Genomic DNA, 22846 nt, shown 5'->3' with positions numbered 1-22846 from the left:
TTTCTTCAGCAAACACTACCCTTGCAGTAATGCTTGGGACAAAAAGTGGACAAAAGGTAACAAAAGAAAGCAGGCTGTATTGCTCTCACTTAAACAGTTTCCATGCTGGGCATTTCAGTACAGCTATAACACTACGGCATGTAATAAAATGCAACATAAAAAAAAAATCATAAAATCATAGAATTGAAAACTGCTACTCGATATATGCAAAGGACTACGAAAGATATTCAAGTAATTTTTAAGAGGATATTTCAACAAAGAACACATAAAACTACTTGTATCAAGAGTGTTCTTTTAAAACAGACCAACATGAAAATAGCCTATTTTCCTCCAGCGCTTTGCAGCAACAAGGCTGTGTTTTGCTTTGCTTTGAGCTGGAAATCCGTGGCCTAGCAAGCAGGTACCAAGGCCTTGTGCACTCCGCAGCTCTGACAGCAGAGCAAGTTCCAGCAGGACACACAAGCGCATTGAGGCGGGCGCTGCTGCCGGCCCCTCGCCGGCTCTCCCGAGCGGCAGCGTCTGGGCTCCCACACTCCTCTACCCACCTAACTGCCGTCGGATTTAGACGTTCTAAGATCTCATTGCTTTCCTGCAGGAAATCACCAGGTCAGAGCATCTGTCCACCAGGACAGGCATCGAAATCACCAGGTGAGAGCGTGTGTCCAGCAGGACAGGCATCGAGAGCAAACCCGGCAGCAACAGGCAAAAAGCACCGGGAGAGGCAGCAGGAAATGGTGTTTCTACAAACCGGGTTAGCTTACCTGCCCCCACAAAAAAAGGCCCCCACAGAAAGTGAGTACATCACTTTTTAATCTTTGTTCTTGTCTACTTTGTTCATTTTATCCTTACCTCATCCTCCCAACCTATCCTCAGTACATCTGTCTGTCTCTCATCTACTTGCTTTATTTTGGTGCCCTGTTAATTGCTTGATTTCATTGTACCAAGAACAGCAGTGTTTTCACAAGGACTGCTGGTTCTTATCACACCAAATGATAATTAATGGACCTATTATGGAAAAAAGGACAAATCTAACACCAATAAGCACCAGCAAAGGAGTTAGCTAAAAAGCAATTACCAAGTATTAAGTAACTCAGGAGCTGGTGCAGAATGTACTCGTGGTCAGCTGTCGGACACTGTTCAAAACTGTAGCAAGGTCTAAGGATGGAATATATTCCGCTAACTTCTGACAAAACACTTCAACAGACTCGCGTTAGGTCGGCACATCTGCAGTATCTTACACACAGAAACCCACTCCAAGGCACATCACTGTAAATCCAGGGAATTCAGCCCAAGTCCACTAGCCAGGCAGCAAGGCAGGAGCCGAGGCAGAGCCAGATAATCCAGAGGCCAGACCATTCCGGTCTCTGCACGCTTCCCGTGGCGGGCGCAGCGTAACTGCCTCATGGCCACGGAACAGGGGCCAAGCCCAGCAAACAGGTTCTGACAGGAACCCGACTGCGCTTCTATGTCTAGTGGGTTTTTTCCTAACTGCAGGACTTCAAAACCTCGATTCTGCACACTGCTGTGCAGTTCCTGGGAATATTCCCAGGGCATTCCTGTCCAAATCAGTCTGAGGACGTTTGCAGATTTCAGCTGCAACACCAGCTCAACTGGATGCTTTGAAACACACCAGAATCCCTTTTAATTGGCACACCCCAACAGAAATCCAGCTATATCCTTTACAACAATCTTAACTCTTGTGGGATTATAAAATACATCGCACACTGATAAATATTAACTTTTATTGAATGATGTGTTTCTTTCGGATTAGGCCACATACATTAATAAAGAATTTTTAAATAGTTTGTAAATTTAACTTGTTAGCAATGGTAAGAGGAAAGGAAAACCAACACAAATAAATGTCACACAGCAAGAAACGCATGCTAGTGAACACTTGCACGTGTTTAAGAGCGAGCTGAAGAAAACAGCATGCATATCCTCTCAGCAGAATCAGTGTGCCATTTATTCATTGCCTGGAGTCCCTGCAGGTAAGGGGAATGCCCAGCTCACTTATAGTGCCACATGAAATTAATAAAAACTGAAGACAAATCAAGGATGAATCGCTTAAACTGTCATTCAGATTGAATAGTTAATGAGGGTGCCAATTAAGTGGATTCCACAGGATATCCAAACTCCAAAGCACAGAAAGAATAATTAGAAATTCTTAGAAAAGACCATTATTAATTTCAGTATTGTAATGTTCAGCGGTAAGAAAGCTAATGCTAAATCCTAGTAAAAATACATAGTGTAAATTTCAGACTTCGGGGCCTAGAAAAATTCTAAGAAAACTCTTACTTAGAAGATGTTGACATTGACTGTGTGAGTGTTGCAAGATTTTCTGTGGTGTTTGTTTATACTTTTAATCATGGAGGTTCAGATCATTAACAGCTAAATGAAAGTAAAAACAGATCCAAAGTCTCCTAGGCCCATAGATGAAACATTGGAATTTAAACATATGATACTCTACTTGTCCACTCGTGTCTGCAGCCTGCTGGAAATGAGTTGCAAGAGACGTCTCATCTTGGAAAACTTCGTTGCACTCCAAACACTTCAGACTATGTCTACAGAGTTTGGATGGATCTTCGTCCAGGGGCATGGCTGGAATGACAGGTGTGCTTGCGGGGGCCGAGATCACCGTCCCCGTTATGCCAGACTGTATCTTGGTCACGGCGTGCGTGCCAGCTCCCCCGGGGCTCTGCAGCACAGACAGAGCGGTATTGCTTGAAGGAGATGCTATCATTTGATCTGCTGGGACTGGTTTTAAAATCAGGTGTGAACACTGCATCACAACGCCTTTTTCCTTGTGTCCACGAGCATGCGAAAGAAGACTGCATTTATTGTAGAAAACTAAATTCTTTGTACAGTGATTACACGTCACTTCGATTCGCACACTCCGCCTGTCATAATGCTGGGTCAGGCTCTTCTCAAGAGCAAATGAGTCACCACACTCCAAACACTTGTACCCTCGTGTGGGCAACGTTATCCCGGCATTGGCGGGGGGACTAAGGTTTGGGATGTAAACTGGTACGGGATTGACACTGCTCAGCACCTTGTTGAACGCTTCCACTACCGAACTTTGCAGAGATGACACCACCTGGACTCGAGACACTTTTTTAGAAGGCTGTGAGGCTGCTGCAGAAATTATTGCCTGCTTTATTTGTTGCTGAGGTTTCGTTAGCACTTGGCGGAGTTCAGAGGTGGTTTGAGCACCTTGAGGCAGAAGATTAAGGTTGGCGAGATGGACCGTCTTTGGCACAAGTTTAGCACTGGCAAGGCTTGACGCTGGCACCACAACAGTCTGCTGTTGGATAGCGTTGGCAGCTTTTATAATAGCGCTACTGGCACTCTGCACCGAGGCAGCAGATATTACAGTGGCTTTCACTGTGGTATTGTTAGCAAGCTTCAAATTGATAACTTGTGAACCTGCTGTTTTGACTGCTGAAACAGGGAGAAAGGCAGTAGCCACGGGTTTGATAGTGACCTGCTTTGGAGCCAGTTCCGCAGATGCAACTGCGTTGGTGACAGCTGTGGACTGCAGAGGAGCTCGAGGAGGAGAGGAAAGCACGGGGGCAGAGGCTGGTGAGGACAGCAGAGATGTCACGGAGGTGACCATAGAAGCAGTCTGCTCTGGCTTCTTCCCAGAGTCCAAATCCACCTCTGGCAACACTCTGGTAACAGTTCTCTTGATCTCCCCAGAGGAAGTCTTGATGGTTTTTATGCGAACTTTAGGAATTGCTGGTGTTGACCCTGCGGGAGAAGATGGAGACCCTTTGCTGCTGTTTTCACTTGATACACTTCTGGGACTATCAGGTGGTTTGATAGATGGCTTTTTAGCACCATCGATGAGACTCTGAGACTCAGGTGATTTTTCAATAGCCCGGGGACTTTCACTCATGTCTTTTGGTAATGGAGAAGATTCTCCTGAATTGGACTGTAAATCTTTACCGGTATCTGTAGCTGCCTTTTTAGCACTCAGTGCTGCGATTGCAGCAATGCATGAAGAAAGCTTTGCTGATGACTTTGCTTTGGACTGGGAAATGCTGGCAAGATTTGTTTCACTTTTTTCAGTACTCAGTTTTCCATCAAGTACCCTGTTTTCGAGAAGCTTCTCAGAATTGTCTTTTAGCGATTTGTCCTCTGTTTTTCGAGCTTTAAAAGGCTCATAGACACTTAAATTCATGGAGGTTGCCTCTGTTTCTCGTTTAGCAACTTTAGTTTTATCTATACTACTTGAAACTGGGATTCCAGATTTAATCAAGTGCTCCCCTCCAAGCGCCTTTAGTTTGTCGTATTCCTGCTGAGATCCAGATCCCGCCAGGACATTTGCTCTGAAATTTGCACGCATCTCCTCTTTATCCAGAGGATCATCCACCTCAATTTTTTCATCATCATCAAATTCCTCAGCACTTGATATTGGGCTAAACTGGTTGAAAGCTGAATCCTTCAGTGTGGTCTCAGAAGCTGAACCATCATCTTTAAGTGACTTCCCTTCATCTTTACTGTAACTATCAAGAGCTGACGACGTCAGGAAGCCGTTGTGCAAGCCATTGCCTGTGGAATGGTGCCCATCCTTGTCCACTCCTTCCGAAGAATCAATAGTACGCACATTTTTCACAATGACGCTCACACCAACATCAGAGGATGATGGGGCATGAGAATCTTCATCTGTGTGAGCGTTTTGTTTTATGTGGCTTTCATGGTCATCATGTCCAGATTCAATAGCTGCTTTTGGATCAACCATGTCTGGTATGTCAAAGGCTGCGAGAAGGTCATCGAAATCTGGGGTCTTCATATCCCCCATGGTCATGTATTTGATTGTAAGCAAATCTGTAAAATAAATAGAAAGCCAGCATTTCAGTATTTCAGGCTCTAATAGCGTAGTCTTACAAAAAATAAGCGTATGTTCACATATGCCATGCAAAAAGGTGTTCTTTCACTTCTGAAGTAATATTTTCAGAAATTATACATTACAGAAGCATTCCAGTGCAAGCGTACAGCCAAATTATTACACCAAGAGCTACGGTAATCCATCAACTTCACGGAATGTAACCCAGTCATTTCATTCTAGGCACAAATTCCTCGTCAGTGACTTTCCTCCTGTCCCCTCTCCCACACACACAATTATAGCAGGATACCCAGACTTTCATGAAAATAACGTGAGGCACTTGCAATTCCTCCCAAGTCTAGATTTTCCTTGACATTTGCATTACCAAACTCATGTATTTCTACTAACAGTTTGAGACTGTTGCACTGTTTTCTATAAATTAACTTGCTTTGTAAGAATTACAGAATGAGTGGCTCCCAGTGTTCACAATGCTTATTCCGCAGCTATAATGAAGGACCTGCTGTACCTGCACTATTCCTGACAGGTGTCTCACCTACTTCAAAGACCTCCCATCACAGAGATTCTACAACCTCCAATGTAATTTATTCCAGTCATTCACAATTTTCACCGTTATATGTTTCCTACTGCATAATCTGGATCTTTCGTGATGCAATCTGAATGAACTACATGTGGTTCTATTTGTCCATCCTCTTTCCAACAGCACTTTACCAAGACCATTGTCTCCCTTCAATCTTCCCCTCTTTAGACTAACCAACACCAGATCCTTAGTGTTTTCTTTCCCCTCCCAGATAACATCCTCCAGACCCTGTTCTTTTTGTTCTCCACTGGCCTCTGCTGTTGTGTGTTTTCCTTCCAATTCCCAAGCCAAACAGGTAACTCAAAACTGAAACTTTACAAATGCTGTGTAAAAAGAAAAACTAACTTTGAATATACTTTTAGATTTAAATTCCACTATGACATTTGCCTTTTTCCACAGATGTTTCAAGAATACGCAGAGGTGAACAGGGGAATCACTTGTAGAGATCTAAAACAATCACTTACGGAAAGCAGAGACACTTTTTCCTTCTCTTTCGTAACCATGCACAGGTATGACTGATACTGTTGTGACAGAGCTGTTTGTAACATACTTTCATTGTTCAGTAATTATCAGGGCAAAGTCAGCATTCAACGTGAAAAGATACTTAACCAAGTAAGTGTTATTGTTGGAAAGCGCCCGTTTAGGAAGCATCCTGTCTGTCCTGCTGCCTCCGGATCAGCACTAGAGGACTGGAAAACACTCGTCCCGTGTAGCTCCGTGTTGTGTCTGCAGATCGATGGGCCCAGCCCAGGGAGCGGTGACCGCAGCGGCGCCCTCCAGCCTCACACCTGAGCTCAGGTACGCGGGAGGCTGCTGGGAGCCGCTTGCCCTCGAGATGCATCCCGCACCTCCAGCAGCTCAGCTGCTGCCCTGAGCCCACCAGCCTGAGCTCTGCACACAGGCGGATCGCTGGCTGCTGCATTCAGCTGTAACGATGCTAAGAAAAACCAATCTAAATGCGCAGATGTTTCAATACGTATTTTTACACACATCATCACCTACATGGGCAGCACTTGAACTGCCTCAGAAAGACGCTGCTTATTAAAATGGCATCATCCCTTTTTTTGACAAAAATCTGTAAGACTTACGTATTCATCAGCACTGGCTACCTGGAAGTCGTCATGGACTCTAGGAAAGGCAACTGAAGAACATTTCTCAAGGACGCTGGAATACACACAGGCATTTCACATAATACCTTCACATAAATATGTAATAGTTTTGAAAATTATTTACATGGTCCATTTAATAGTTTTATTGCTTTATCTAACTAATTAACTCCTTTTCATTACACCAAGTCCTTCTGCAGAGCTAAACCCAGCATGTGATTCTCTAGAAATTGTAAGTATACTGTTGCAACTGATTAATTTACTCTCTTAATTAACTCATAATTCCTTTACTTAATGGACAATACATAGTAGCCTATAATGGTAAATGCTTATTATCAAGACTTCACTACTTTTGTAAAGCATATAGTCATAATCCATATTTATCAGACATAAGATTGTTTCATAATGCTGGTAATTCTGGTTTTATTGTTTATTTAACTAGAAAAATTTTAAATCCATTTATTCAAAAGTAAGTTTTTAGCCCTCGTGCTTTTAAAACTAGTAAGTGGGATAAAATGAACGTAAAGATGTAAGAAAAGACACTGGACAAGTAACCAGTCCAGCTCAGCTCTCGCAGCACAACCAGAAGGCGACCCATCGCGTCCCGCGCACGGGGCAGCAGACGCCTCCGGCACCAGAGGAACCGTTACCACACTTAGGCACAGTTCTGCTGGCCTGCATTTTAGTCCAGCCTCTGCCTGAAGGATTTCAAGGTCCTGCGAAAGGGCCACAATTACAAAGGCAGCTATCTAATAAATACAAAAATTCATACACACATAATATCAGAATTACAAAGAAAGTTTGTGTAAGAATTGAATGGAAATTATTCCAGAGACCAAAGCATCTCAAATCCATTTAAAACCACACAAACAAAGCCTTAGTTGACACAGTTTTCCATTATTCGAGATACTATTTGCACTCTGATCATACATCTGTCCAGAGGTGTCTTTTTACCGTTATTATATACACTCAAAAAGAACTAGAAAGTCCTCCTAGCCTCAAACTTGCTCTAATTCCATATACTGGAGTTGAATTAAGCTTTAGCAGTGGCAATGAACTACATGAAGACCCACTTACACAGTATTTTATCCAAGTACGTTTAAGAGCAAAACCGCGTAGCACAGGAGATGGAAAGCCTAGGGACGTACTCGAGAATTTTCAAGGGCTGATCTCCAGAAAAAGGGGAAAACATCTGGAAGATGTAGTGCACCCGGGAGCTTTGCACTATGATCAGGGGTTCCAGAGACCTTTCTGAAATACTGCTGTCCTACAGCAACTATTTGTGTAGATGTGAGGACGGCTCAAATATCCAACGACACAAATATTACGCAAAGAAATAAAGGGGCTTAGAAGTAAACAGCTGTTTCTGCAGGACTAACAGAGGCCGTGTTGGTTTACGGTACAGAATTTTGGTCACTGCTCCTCGAGCCCTGCGCCTGTGCCCGTTCTGTGCCATGGGAGGAAAACCAAAACAACAACCTGCCTAGAAATTGCTGCTGAGATTGAAAGGTACTTTTTGGTGTAAAGCTAAGCCGTTGTAAACACTCAAACCAGACTCATTTTGGGCAAGTTCAACAGCCTAATAAAGACAAGAAAAAAGAATCATCTGGCAACTCCCAGAAAAGTCATATCTCCAAACTCCCAGTAATATATATCCCAACATTAGGCAAACATCAGCCTAATACACAGATTACGAGCAGTTCATTAGTTATTAAACATATATTAGTAACTGTGGCTAACAGTTCTAATTATTTACTTTGAAAACCAAGTATCTGAAAGACAAAAGCGATATGCTAATTTAACCACCAAACCTTCTTCAGGAAATGAGAACCACATCTCAAATCACAACTCAGTGTGGTCTGAAACACTCACGGGCAAGTAGGATACGGAAGAGGCCACTTCAACCACAATCAGCAACGCCAATCACATTCACACAAAATACAGGTTCCTTTTTGCTTATCAAAGGTCCCTTTACTTGTTCTGTTGCAGAACTCAGGCAGATTCCTGCTTCCAGAAATATAACTTTCATAATAGGCAGCATTTTGATTTCTTAGGAGAAAGGTCTCATTTACCATCCATAGTATCAACAAGGTCATGCCAGTCCTTATGCAAACATCTTTGTGAAGTATGCGGTGGTTTAGAGTTAAAATTTATACCAAGCAATCTGATATTTCAACACTATGCACTGTATCTGTCTGCACTCAAAGAAAAAAAAAAAAAAGAAAGAAAATCCAAAATGTCTCCATGCACAAACCTCAATGAGTAAGAGGCACCTGAATTTGCACTTCTGGTTTTCTAAGAGAATATTCTACCAAATTTCTTCCTCCTTCCTTCCCCTCCAAGAAGCTTTGGAGGGTAAGTATCAGCCCAGTATTTCAAGTACTAAAATTTTTAGCTTTTATTTTTCCTTCCCTCAATGCAGCAACCTTGCTGTTGACAGTTTCAGAAGAATTTCAAGATTTATTCTTTACTAGCCAAAATAGTTTTCAACGGGCACTTCACAGAATCTCAGAATAGCTGAGGGACCTCTGGAACTCATCTCCTCTGCTCGAAGCACAGACAGATACAGCAGGAACCTCCAGACATTGGCCAGTCCGGTTTTGGGTGTTTCCAAAGATGAAGACGCCAAAACCTCTCAAGGGAACAGGTTCCAGCATTTCACCGCTCTCATGGTAAGAGAGATTTAAACCATTAGTTAGCATTCACTTGCCTTAGCACCCACTTGTGACAATTTCCAAATGTGTTTTTGAGTGTACCACCAAACAGGAGCCAGCTACAGAGGCTTATCAAACCACTGCCCATACGCTGCTGATCCGCGGATTCAGTCAAGGCTTTGGGCTTAGCAACTTCCTACATTTCTCCAAAAATGGACAAGAATTCATGAAAAACAGGTAAATCCCCATGCCATTTTTTTTGCACTCAACTTAAAAATTAATTATAAAAATGGCTTAATTTTCTACTTCTATATGTAAAATGGGCTGGGACAGGAAAAAGTTAATAATTCAGATGTACGACAATAATGGATACAATGTCAAGATTCCCAATTTATAGCAAATTTCAGTCACATTCTAAATGACACTTGCTTCCTTCCTATTTCCTTTAATGTATTTTTTTTTTCAGTGGTGGCAATTCTTGCTCCAAACCAGCGAGAAGCAGACCATTTCGGTGAGAGCAACCCAAGCCAGGCAGGGCCTGCCTGAGCAACACTAGCAGCAAACAGACCCCGAAACACTTGGGTCAACTCTGGGTTTGTGTGTGTGTGTGTGTGTTTTAAACATACATCCGCAGAAATCCATATGCATATTTGTATTTTAACACACATTCATCATTCATACTTCTAAGAAAACCAAAGGTAGTTAATTCTTTCAAAAGAGGCTTGGAACTCAATAAATCATTGCCCTTATTCTCAAGATCAAATACCTGAGACCAATCTCAATGCAAAATGAGATCACGATTGCTGATACAGAGGACTAACCCTCTGGCATTAAGCAGCATTTGCTGCTGGAAAGCTGGCCTACCAGCCAAATCAAAATCTCCTGCTGAAGAATGGTTACAAATATTATTAGACTAAAAAAATAAAACTCACCAAGAACACTGTGGTCTCCAGCATCTATTCAGGTTTCTCATCTCACCACCTACAAAAATCCCTGCAAATTCAAAACTTCCTTTTGCTAAAAATAAAAATGAATCGTGTTCAGATTGTGTTCAAAAATCCAAACAAAACAGATACACTGAATTTTGTGACAATTCAAGAACTTACAATTTTAAAACTGCTCACTATTCTGGTGGATAGAAAAAAAAATAACCTAGGAGGTGCTCTGATGTAGCATACAAATTTTAGCTGACACTTGGAAAAGAACATGCATCATCATCAGCAATAGATACTATTCCTATCATGCAACAAGAATTCGTGTTTGCGAGCATAATTTTGCTATGGATGTCTATAGTCAAATATAGAACCTCTGCATCTGAATTATGAAAAATAAGAAGAGAAATCAGCAAAGTGATCTGTCAGGCATTTTACTCCGCCACGCAAGCTATTTACTGCCCTATCAAATCTGAGAAACAACACATTACAGCTGCCTTAAAAACCACAAAACTGCAATTTCAGGCTAAACATTAGCATGCTATTTTCACTTTTCTGCAATTAATATCTAAACACCTTACGTAACCTACTGCAGTCAGACATAAAAAGGTTCCCTTTCATTGTCACTCTGATGCAGGCACCCTGCCTGTCACCAGACACCACACAACTTACCAATATCCACAGCCTCTCAGGGCTTTTAACTGTCTGCTTCATTCTGCTGAGCACACAGGAAAGACCCTCATTGCACACCAGAACAACACTGTCAGTGTTTTGCCTCCATATTTATCTTGATTGCAGACTACCAAGCCAGCTAACACAGCCAGGACTGGTCAGATTTTTTAAAAATCAAACTGGATAATTTTCTAGAGTGGCTGATTTCCTGTTATAGGAAGTAACAGCTCGAGCAAGAGAATCCCCAAGGCAAAATGTTTAGTGTTCCAATGTGTAAGCTCTAACAGCCTTTGTTCTTCCCTTTGCTGTACTCATTACTGCTTTCTTCTCTCCCCCCCCCGCCGCCTCTGAATCCTTCAGCTTTCACTGGAAGATACAAATGCCAGCTCAAATCTAAGTATACGTTTATTTTTCAGACTGGGGGGGGAATCCTATCCCTTATCCATTGCTCTGAGTTAAAAGTAGTTCTCCCCCAGGAGCTGATGCACTGCCCATCCGGTTTCCTATTCTTATTTGATTACTGCACAATATTATAATTCACGCCACTAATAACCCACTGGAGCTCCATCAGCCCTCTAAAATACATCTTTCCACTTGGCTGCTGCAAAATCCTCCCTGGGTTACAACAGTTTAAGAAACACCATCCATGCTATTTATTTTATATGTTTTTTTCTATGTAGGCATGTTTAACACTGAAGACTTTAATTCAGAATCAAGTATTGGGTTCCTCAGACATGGCCAAACAAGCAACCTTTAAATAATTAGACAGCAAATTCCGAACGTGTAATGCTGTAACACAACACACACAGTACACTGCCATGTGGTTCACGATTTATGATTGTCACAGAGGCCTATTCCACATCACTACATTGTGAGAAAATGTATATCTGGATATAAGATATTTCAGTGATAATACTGTATTTAGCTAAGGTATCTGTAAGTCTTTACAAATAATAGCTTTAATCCTATTAAAACTGGAGGACGGTAATAGCATTTCTTTAGTAGCACTTAAACAATTGCCTCCTCACTAACGTGCCAAGCGTGCAATCAGGAGCCAGGTTTACTTTTCACATACAGGTACCTTCATGCTATTGTTACATCCATGCCCAAAACACCGCATCTCACCTCGTGAACCTTGACCTTTGAAAGGTTTTTTTAGCCAGTGCTCAGTTACTGCCACAGATGCATTACCTCTGCAAATATGAAAGGGTTAAAGGCAGCCCAAATCAATAGGCCTACAAGGAAAAAAAAAACCCACAAAACCCACACAACAAGGAAAACGAGTATGCCTTACAGCATCTTTGCAATGCTTTTTAAGCACAATTCTACAATATTGTTTCCCTTTGGCCTAACAGAAAAGCACAGCACCCCCCCACTTAACATCTCCTAAAGAAGAAAACCACAAGACAGCACCCTGTAAATAAAACAGCATGCAAAGCAGCATTCTTCAGTCACAAGCATAACTACAATTACAAATCATTCCATCAATTTTATTTAGTTTAGTTTTAAAATAGACTGCATAACCAGTGTCCCACCCTTGCAAAGCAAAAATATTTTAATAAGGGTCATAAATCTCAGCTCTTGCCCATTCCTTAAGCATAAAAAGGCACGAAAAGCCAAAGTAATCTCAGTTACTGCAAATATGTACATTCACATACAGAAGCCTTTATGACTATATGAGCCACATACCAGTGCTGTGTGTCTAAAGTGTGCATTCACATACTGGTTGGGGCTGGTATCTTTCTGCAAGCTCCTCTGCCTTTGGCTGCCATGGAGGGAGGAAGCTATCCCACTGTAGAGGCTCAGTGACTGCATTGTGTTCAGAGCTGATCTGCCTCAAACCAGTTCCAGCCGGTTCTGGTCACCCTACATAAAAAGCTATGGCAACCCTCGCTGAGTTGCCAACAAGTCCCTGGGAATCGCAGGGGCCGTTTCTGCCGCGGCGGCCGCAGCCCCGTCCCGCGGGTCCCCTGCCCCGCGGGTCCCCGGCCCCGCGCCCCCAGAGCCCCACACGCTCCTCCCCTGCTCCCCCACTTACCTCCCGCAACCCGGCCGGCAGCTGGGCGCGTGTGCGTGCCTGGCTGGCGCTGACAAAGAGACCGCAACACAAATCCTCGCAGGATCTCTGTTGCAGCACCAGGCAGGCTCGGCCACAGCACCGGCAGCCGGGCCGCGAGCCCGGGGCCGCTCCCCCGCTCCCCCGCGGCCCGGGGGCGGCTGCTCGGCGCGTCACGCCGGCCCCCGCGGCCCGGCCAGGGGCTCCGCGGCCGCCCTGCCCGCTGCTGCCCGCACCTGGGGCCGCCCGGATGGCATTGTCTCGGCTCTGCACAGCATTACTACAAAGATTACCCACGTACACCTCCCTCCCCTCAAGAAATCCATTTCCGCAGCAGCGAGATGCCTGCTAAAGTTCTTGTGCCCCCTCCTCGCGGCACCGGCTTGGCTGCTATTTTTTTTCCTTTTTTTCTTTGCCGTTCAGCTCTCCTCGAGGCACCGGCCAGCCTCCAGCCGCAGCCGCCCGCCCGGCCAGCCCCCCAGCCACCGCTCGCAGGCCGCCCCGGCTCCCCGGCGGGGTGGGCGCTCCCCGCGGGGCCAAAGCCCCTCCAGAGCGGGGTCGTGCACCCACTCCGCCCATGGCAGCCCTGCGGCGGGCCCGCTCTGCCTTCTGCCTCCGCCAGCCAGGGCCACACTGCTGCACTGCTGCCCGTCACCCCAGTCCAGGCGTCATTCGCCCCACTGCTGGGTCGGCTACTCACCCTCGCACTGGTAACACCAGTAACTACCGCGGCCCAGCGCCAGGCCGCATCCCCGGGGCTCTGCCGGGACGGCTCTTCAGCGGGGCCCCCCGCTGCGGGCTGCACCTGCGGCACAGGCCTCGGGCGCGACCCTCCACCCGCCTGCCCTGCAGAGCGCTCGGGCCTGGCAGCTTCGCCACGGCCCTCATCCCCACCGCGGTCTGGGGAGCACGGCCATGCCGAGCCGCTGCCCCAGCCCCGTGTCCTCAGCGCGGCGGCCGCAGCCGGCCCTCCCTCACCGCGGCCCGGCTCTGCGGGCCGCCCTCCCCTCCGCGCCCCCCGCCGGGGCTGCTGCCCTCGGGCCCGGGGCCGGCCCTGCCGAGCGCCGGGCGGGATGGGCCACCGCTCTGCGCGGAGGCCGCCCGGGGAGAGGAGGCCGCGGCCCCCCGGCGGCACGGAGAGCGGCCGAGCGGGGCGAAGGGGGAGGCGGCGGGACGGGCCACGGCCGAGCGACCCCCGCGCCGCTCCCGCCGAGCCGGCCCCGGCAGCCCTGGCGCTCGAGCGGCCGCGGGGCCCCGGCAGCCGCCGCCCGCGCAGCGCCCCGGCCCCAGCGGCCCGGCCGGGCAGGCCGCTCCGCCGCGGCGGGGCCTGCGCGCAGGCCGGGCGGGAGCCGGGCCGGCAGGAGGGCGACCCCGCCGCATGCACGCTCCGCACCCCATGCAAACACACCTGCTGCGGGCGGCCGCGGCCGTCAGGCGGGCATGGCTACGGTCCGCGCCGCCTCGGCCGCCCGCGGAGCGGCCTGGCCAAGAGATGGTGGAACATAACGCAGGAGGCTGTGCGGGGCTGCGGAGGCGCTGGGGGTGGGGGTGCCTCGGCTCGCACGGATGGGGGAGACGCTCCCGAGTGGCTCGGTGTGAAACGGCTCCCTGCGCTGCGCCAGGGGCGGGCAGCGCCGAGCGGGCCGGCCGCGGCCTCCGCAGCCCGCGGCGGGGGGCTTCCCGCTGCGCAGAGCGCGGCCGGCGGCGAGTCCCGCCCGACGGGGCCCGGGCGGCGCCGGGCCGCTCCCTGCCCCGGGGCTCCACGGCGGGCCCGCGGCACGGGCTACGGCCCGGCCCCGCCGGAGGCGCTGCCCGGAGCCGCGGGCCCTGCCCTGCCCCGCTCCCCGCGCGGCCGCACCCCCGGCGGTTCGGTTCTGAGCCCCCGCGGGACAGGGTGAACGGCCCGTTCTCAGCTCGGCCGCGGGGTTCGCTTCCCGGGGCGGATCCCCGCGCGGCGCCCCGGGGGTCGGGCGCGCCCGGGGCTGCGAGCGGCCGCGGGGCCGGAGCCGCGGCGGAGCTGCCAGCCCGGCAGCACGGGGCTCTGCCCGGGGTGGCTGCTGCCGCACCGCGCCGGGAGAGGTTAACGTGAACCAGGCAGGCCCCTGCGCGACACCGTTCGGTGTTCTGCCTCTTACCTCCTGTCACAAGCTGCATTGGGTAATAGGCCTTTGTTTGCTGCAAAGCAAGCTGGCGGGAATGCCATCGTTTGAAATTTCAGTGTGAAATTTCCTCCCTCTCTGTCGTGGGACGGCATGTTTCACAAGTGTGCGGCATGATTTCCAGGATTTGAGGTTCCACATGTGAATCACTTCATTGGATCATATCGACGGCTTTAAATATATAGCAGCTATTTCAAGGTTATGCTTCACGATTTTTTTTTTAACACACTATGTAGAAAATAACCACATATTCCGGTGTTCTAGTAACACCTCTCACACGCCTGCTGGTAGGGCAGCGGAGTCACAGAGGCCCCTCGCGGCTGCGGGCGCGGCTCCTCGCGGGACGGTCCCCGGCAGCACCAGTTCACCCAGCGGCACCAGTTCACCCAGCGGCACCAGTTCATCCAACGGCACCAGTTCACCCAGCAGCACCAGTTCATCCAACAGCACCAGTTCACCCGGCGGCACCAGTTCACCCAGCGGCACCAGTTCACCCAGTGGCACCAGTTCATCCAACGGCACCAGTTCACCCAGCAGCACCAGTTCACCCAGCAGCACCAGTTCATCCAACGGCACCAGTTCACCCAGCGGCACCAGTTCACCCAGTGGCACCAGTTCACCCAGCGGCACCAGTTCACCCGGCGGCACCAGTTCACCCAGCGGCACCAGTTCATCCAACGGCACCAGTTCATCCAACGGCACCAGTTCACCCGGCGGCACCAGTTCACCCAGCGGCACCAGTTCATCCAACGGCACCAGTTCATCCAACGGCACCAGTTCACCCGGCGGCACCAGTTCACCCAGCGGCACCAGTTCACCCGGCGGCACCAGTTCATCCAACAGCACCAGTTCACCCGGCGGCACCAGTTCACCCGGCAGCACCAGTTCATCCAACGGCACCAGTTCATCCAACGGCACCAGTTCACCTGGCGGCACCAGTTCATCCAACGGCACCAGTTCACCCAGCAGCACCAGTTCACCCGGCGGCACCAGTTCATCCAACGGCACCAGTTCACCCAACGGCACCAGTTCACCCAGCAGCACCAGTTCACCCGGCAGCACCAGTTCACCCAGCGGCACCAGTTCACCCAGCAGCACCAGTTCACCCGGCGGCACCAGTTCACCCAGCGGCACCAGTTCATCCAACAGCACCAGTTCACCCAGCGGCACCAGTTCACCCAGCGGCACCAGTTCATCCAACAGCACCAGTTCATCCAACGGCACCAGTTCACCCAGCGGCACCAGTTCATCCAGCGGCACCAGTTCACCCAGCGGCACCAGTTCATCCAACGGCACCGTCACAGCCGCGGCAGTCGGTGAGTCCAGAAAACTTATGGAATTTGAATATCATAAATTGATTTGGTGATTTATATCAAAAGCAAATGGATTTTTGTTCTGCACTAGTTTTAATATTCAAGGAGCGCCATGAATTTCAGCTCACACAAGCCTAGGGCTCATCCTGCAAGCGACTTGTAGAATTAGCCTGTAGTATTTATCACACCCTATTTCTTCCCAATTAACTAGAGAACTGATTAGATTTTAAAAGTGAGAAGTACAGTCTGTTTTCTTATGTTGCATTTCTGTGGTTGGCTTGCATAATAGCATAAAGAAGATGGCAGCTGCTCCTGCTACTTTTGTATTAATATCTGAAATGTTAGTTGATTTCACAGTTTATACGTGACATAAAGGTCCTTGTGTGTGCTGCCTTTCAGACAGATTTACTTGTTTTCCTGGCAGCCAGGTGTCTTTGACATCTCCATGGCAGAAAAAGTCTGTCACCCCAAGTATTTGACTTTCAAAAATAAAATGAAGAGAATTTTAAGTATCATTTAGAAGTGGTGCCGGGCTGATCACAGAAACACAGAATGTCAGGGGTTGGAAGGGACCTCGAAAGCTCATCCAGTGCAATCCCCCGCCGGAGCAGGAACACCCAGGTGAGGTCACACAGGAAGGTGTCCAGGCGGGTTGGAATGTCTGAGAGAAGGAGACTCCACAACCTCCCTGGGCAGCCTGGGCCAGTGTTCTGGTACACTCACTGAGAAGAAGTTTCTTCTCAAATTTAAGTGGAACCTCTTGTGTTCCAGCTTGAACCCATTGCCCCTTGTCTTACTGTGGGTTGTCACCGAGAAGAGCCTGGCTCCATCCTCGTGACACCCACCCTTTATATATTTATAAACATCGATGAGGTCACCCCTCAGTCTCCTCTTCTCCAGCTCCAGAGCCCCAGCTCCTCAGCCTTTCCTCACACGGGAGATGCTCCACTCCCTTCAGCATTTTCGTGGCTGCGCTGGACTCTCTCCAGCAGTTCCCTGTCCTGCTGGAGCTGAGGGGCCCAGAACTGGACACAATATTCCAGATGCGGCCTCACCAGGGCAGAGCAGAGGGGCAGGAGAACCTCTCTGACCTACTGACCACCCCCCTCTAATCCCCCCAGGTCCCATTGCCCTTCCTGGCCACAAGGGCCAGTGCTGGCCCATGGTCACCCTGCTGTCCCCAGGACCCCCAGCTCCCTCTCCCCTGATAGCTCTTCCCCAGTGGCTTTTTAGTTCAAACACACAAAATAAGAGGCAGTTGCCATGCAAGTGTCCCTACAGTGTCACTTCTGCTTTGCTTCGGGAGGTCTCTAGCCTGTTGACCTTAGATCTGAAATCTAGTTCTCAAGTCATCGCGAGCGTTGTGACTCTGCAGATGAAGCTGGTGTGGCGGCTGCTGGGGAGGCAGCGGGTGGGTTTGGGTCACTCCGGCGTTTCCAGAGGTGGGAACTAACTCTAAAATGTGGTGTATTCATCCCACACTTTCCGTATAGGAATCCATTTTAACTGTATCAAATATAAATAGTGACAAATGTAGCTTTTACACATTGAAGATGTGCTGGGGCCAAAGGTGATTTTGCAGGTGGATTGACGCAATACAAAACAAGGTCAATTTACATTTAATTTTTTAATGTCAGAGTAAATGACGCCCTTTTTGTCCTCTCCCGATGTTGTGTGTTATTTTTACTCAATGACAAAACATTTCCTTCCTGGCTAGTTAAACATCCTGAGCTTAAGCCAGAAGATTAAAATACAGGTTCCATACCTCCAATCCTAAATTTCATTTTCAGACTAATAGCTGTAGAACTTTTGGCAAAATCTTAATACTGTCTGTTACTTCAGCTGCTTTTTTAGGTGTTCACCTTAAAATTTCCTGTATCATATTATCCACAAAAGCAGAGCAGAAGCCTACATTTCTTGTTTTAGAATACTTATATTTTTATTCTTAGGCACTGTTTAGGATGCAATGGTACTTTAGTTTAACCTCTATATTTAAGCATTCAGTATTAAAAAAACAGCTTACAACCCAACTTACCCTTTTCAGATGCTCCTATTAATATTCTCCAGCTATTTTCTTGGCCAGAAAGAAGAATTCCTTTCCTGGTTATTAAAATAAGTCTCCCATTATATGTTAGACTAATAGCTCTAGGACTGCATTTAGAAAGATGAGATTTATTAAAAGAAAGGGATGTTCTATGGGATAAGATGAAGTAAAGATCGCAGTGCGTCGGCGCGGTTTCCCAGCAGCGCAGAGGGCTCTGCAGGAGGCCAGACCTGGGTTCCCATCCGTCATCTCACCACCTCCTCACCGGCACGTTACCCGGCAGGACCGCGTGCGTGTTGCAAAATGTGCGGCCAATGGATTTTCCCGTGAGCGCTGCAGTCTTTTCCGCTCACAAGCACCTTCCAAATGCTGGGCCAGAAACCTCCCAGTCAGCTTTTTCTTCAAGCATTAGCCACCTGCGTGATTAACATCCAGTGCAACAAAGCTCATCAGCCCAGGACGTTGAAAAATGTCTGGCTTGTTCCCTTAATGTGCCATATGTATGGGTTTTTTTCCTTCCTTGCTTCCTTCCTTCCTTCTCCTGATATTTATTCAAGTATACGAGGATTATTTCTGAATTATTCATCATACAATATCTGATTAGACTGTGCCTGTGCTGGCTCCCACTGCTTAATGAATGAGCCATTAGCCTTTTGCAGATGGTGCTATCAACAGCTATTTGAATGTTGTATGTTCACCTGCATTTACACAGCACTGTGAGTGAAAGGATAGAGCTGAATTGAGACGCAGGGCTGGGAGATGATTTTTCACCGTAATACCCATTAAGTGTCACGTCATGTACGATGCCTGGCTCACCCAGAACACCCGGGATGCCCTCGTTAGGCACTCCCTGTAGGAGCTATAGGAGGAGTTTCCACAGGGCAGCTCTTGACGCTGGATGCACCTTCTCTCAAGGCTGGAATCCTAAAACCAGAGAAGGAAAGGAAGTATTTTTGCAAAACTTAAATTTTGTTTTAGGAGGTATCTATTCCAATTTTCTCAGAACAGAAAATCTGTGTGTAGTTGAGTATGTATCCTACCAAACTACTCATGGCATCACTTCAAGCAATGAAGTAAAGCACATGAAAAGAAAATGCTAGCAGTTGTGGGCATTTATGTACACACTGTCTGTCTCCACCAGTGCGCCCTGCAAGGTTTGGTCATCGCTGCTGCCGTGCCCGAGCAGAGGCAGACACTGTGCGTTCAGATGCTTCTCTCTCCTGAACTGAGAAACTCAGCGGTGAAAGAAGATGCTGTCCTAGATGCCCCAAGCAGAGGCACAGCTGGCACAGGCGCACCCGTGCTTTGGGAAGGCCTTTGACTGGTGTTGGAGGACTGTGCCAAGCTGGGGAACACAGCAGAGCTCATGGTGCCAATGAGCTTGAGACATTCCAGCTGGGACACACGGCGTGATCCGCACACTGTCTGGTGGGTTCCTGCGGGTGCACCAGGGCCCGCCGGGCGCTCTGGCACCCAGACAGCCGGGGAGGGCACTGCGGTGACGCCTTGAGACACACAGCCACCGCAGCCACCATCAGCCACCATCAGCCACCATCAGCCACCGCAGCCACCATCAGCCACCATCAGCCACCATCAGCCACCGCAGCCACCATCAGCCACCATCAGCCACCGCAGCCACCATCAGCCACCATCAGCCACCATCAGCCACCATCAGCCACCGCAGCCACCATCAGCCACCATCAGCCACCATCAGCCACCATCAGCCACCTGCAGCGACCGCAGCCACCATCAACCACCATCAGCCACCATCAGCCACCGCAGCCACCGCAGCCACCATCAGCCACCATCAGCCACCTGCAGCGACCGCAGCCACCATCAACCACCATCAGCCACCATCAGCCACCGCAGCCACCGCAGCCACCATCAGCCACCATCAGCCACCGCAGCCACTGCAGCCACCATCAGCCACCATCAGCCACCTGCAGCGACCGCAGCCACCATCAGCCACCATCAGCCACCATCAGCCACCTGCAGCGACCGCAGCCACTATCAACCACCATCAGCCACCATCAGCCACCTGCAGCGACCGCAGCCACCATCAGCCACCATCAGCCACCATCAGCCACCATCAGCCACCATCAGCCACCATCAGCCACCACAGCCACCGCAGCCACCATCAGCCACTGCGGCCACCATCAACCACCATCAGCCACCGCAGCCACCATCAGCCACTGCGGCCACCATCAGCCACCATCAGCCACCATCAGCCACCATCAGCCACCATCAGCCACTGCAGCCACCGCATCCACCATCAGCCACCATCAGCCACTGCAGCCACCATCAGCCACCATCAGCCACCGCAGCCACCATCAGCCACTGCGGCCACCATCAGCCACCATCAGCCACCGCAGCCACCGCATCCACCATCAGCCACCATCAGCCACCACAGCCACCATCAGCCACCATCAGCCACCGCATCCACCATCAGCCACCATCAGCCACTGCAGCCACCATCAGCCACCGCAGCCACCATCAGCCACTGCGGCCACCATCAGCCACCATCAGCCACCATCAGCCACCGCAGCCACCGCATCCACCATCAGCCACCATCAGCCACTGCAGCCACCATCAGCCACCATCAGCCACCGCAGCCACCATCAGCCACTGCGGCCACCATCAGCCACCATCAGCCACCGCAGCCACCATCAGCCACCATCAACCACCATCAGCCACCGCAGCCACCGCAGCCACCATCAGCCACTGCAGCCACCATCAGCCACCGCAGCCACCATCAGCCACCATCAGCCACCATCAGCCACCACAGCCACCACAGCCACCATCAGCCACCATCAGCCACTGCAGCCACCATAAGCCACTGCAGCCACCATCAGCCACCGCAGCCACCATCAGCCACCGCAGCCACAATCAGCCACCATCAGCCACTGCAGCCACCATCAGCCACCGCAGCCACTGCAGCCACCGCAGCCACCGCAGCCACCATCAGCCACCGCAGCAACCGCAGCCACCATCGGCCACCATCGGCCACCATCAGCCACCGCAGCCACCGCAGCTACCGCAGCCACCGCAGCCACCATCAGCCACCATCAGCCACCATCAGCCACCGCAGCCACCGCAGCCACCATCAGCCACCATCAGCCACCTGCAGCGACCGCAGCCACCATCAGCCACCGCAGCCACCATCAGCCACCATCAGCCACCGCAGCCACCGCAGCCACCATCAGCCACCATCAGCCACCATCAGCCACCGCAGCCACCGCAGCCACCATCAGCCACCGCAGCCACCGCAGCCACCGCAGCCACCATTAGCCACTACAGCCACCATCAGCCACCGCAGCCACCATCACCCACTGCAGCCACCATCAGCCACCGCAGCCACCGCAGCCACCATCAGCCACCATCAGCCACCGCAGCCACCATCAGCCACCATCGGCCACCATCAGCCACCGCAGCCACCATCAGCCACCGCAGCCACCATCACCCACTGCAGCCACCATCAGCCACCATCAGCCACCATCAGCCACCATCAGCCACCACAGCCACCACAGCCACCATCAGCCACCATCAGCCACTGCAGCCACCATCAGCCACTGCAGCCACCATCAGCCACCGCAGCCACCGCAGCCACCATCAGCCACCGCAGCAACCGCAGCCACCATCAGCCACCATCGGCCACCATCAGCCACCGCAGCCACCATCAGCCACCGCAGCCACCGCAGCCACCGCAGCCACCATCAGCCACCATCAGCCACCATCAGCCACCGCAGCCACCATCACCCACCATCAGCCACCGCAGCCACCGCAGCCACCGCAGCCACCATCAGCCACCGCAGCCACCATCAGCCACCATCAGCCACCATCAGCCACCATCAGCCACCACAGCCACCATCAGCCACCATCAGCCACCGCAGCCACCATCAGCCACCGCAGCCACCATCAGCCACCATCAGCCACCATCAGCCACCGCAGCCACCATCAGCCACCATCAGCCACCATCAGCCACCGCAGCCACCATCAGCCACCATCGGCCACCATCAGCCACCGCAGCCACAATCAGCCACCGCAGCCACCATCAGCCACTGCAGCCACAATCAGCCACCGCAGCCACCGCAGCCACCATCAGCCACTGCGGCCACCATCAGCCACCATCAGCCACCATCAGCCACCGCAGCCACCATCAGCCACCATCGGCCACCATCAGCCACCGCAGCCACAATCAGCCACCGCAGCCACCATCAGCCACTGCAGCCACAATCAGCCACCGCAGCCACCATCAGCCACCATCAGCCACCGCAGCCACCATCAGCCACTGCAGCCACCGCAGCCACCATCAGCCACCGCAGCCACCGCAGCCACCGCAGCCACCATCAGCCACCGCAGCCACCATCAGCCACCGCAGCCACCACAGCCACCGCAGCCACCATCAGCCACCGCATCCACCATCAGCCACCGCAGCCACCATCAGCCACCATCAGCCACCATCAGCCACCGCAGCCACCATCAGCCAC

The 22846-nt window shown here is 50.5% G+C and overlaps 2 protein-coding genes across 14 annotated transcripts in view; one reads left to right on the top strand and one right to left on the bottom strand.

Annotated features, from left to right (window-relative positions):
- Nucleotides 1-15147, bottom strand: part of ZNF532 (zinc finger protein 532) — a 39528-nt gene extending 24381 nt beyond the window's left edge. For 2 of the 13 annotated variants that reach the window (XR_010607789.1, XM_065655622.1), the window contains exons 1-2: nt 14979-15146; nt 2468-4827 (exon numbers count right to left, since the gene is read on the bottom strand). Coding sequence is in view for 12 of the 13 variants with exons in the window: in XM_065655622.1 (XP_065511694.1) it covers nt 2468-4827; nt 14979-14997 (2379 nt within the window). In the remaining variant the exon portion in view is untranslated. The other 11 variants (XM_065655615.1, XM_065655616.1, XM_065655613.1 and 8 more) reach the window with 11 other exon arrangements.
- Nucleotides 15040-19932, top strand: LOC136001390 (uncharacterized protein DDB_G0290301-like). Its single transcript, XM_065655669.1, has 3 exons — nt 15040-15060; nt 15294-16318; nt 19501-19932. The coding sequence occupies exons 1-3, from the start codon at nt 15040-15042 to the stop codon at nt 19586-19588; spliced, it is 1134 nt and encodes a 377-aa protein (XP_065511741.1). The 3' UTR covers nt 19589-19932.
- Nucleotides 19933-22846: the final 2914 nt, after the last annotated feature.

The sequence above is a fragment of the Caloenas nicobarica genome, chromosome Z (assembly GCF_036013445.1).
Source record: "Caloenas nicobarica isolate bCalNic1 chromosome Z, bCalNic1.hap1, whole genome shotgun sequence".
NCBI lineage: Eukaryota > Metazoa > Chordata > Aves > Columbiformes > Columbidae > Caloenas > Caloenas nicobarica.
This window is presented reverse-complemented; position numbering and strand designations above follow the sequence as displayed.

Coding starts and splice junctions, on each gene's coding strand:
- LOC136001390 (XM_065655669.1), top strand. CDS start 15,040: ATGCCATCGTTTGAAATTTCA. Junction 15,061..15,293: donor TGCCATCGTTTGAAATTTCA/GTGTGAAATTTC, acceptor GCCTGCTGGTAG/GGCAGCGGAGTCACAGAGGC. Junction 16,319..19,500: donor CGTCACAGCCGCGGCAGTCG/GTGAGTCCAGAA, acceptor TGTCTCCACCAG/TGCGCCCTGCAAGGTTTGGT.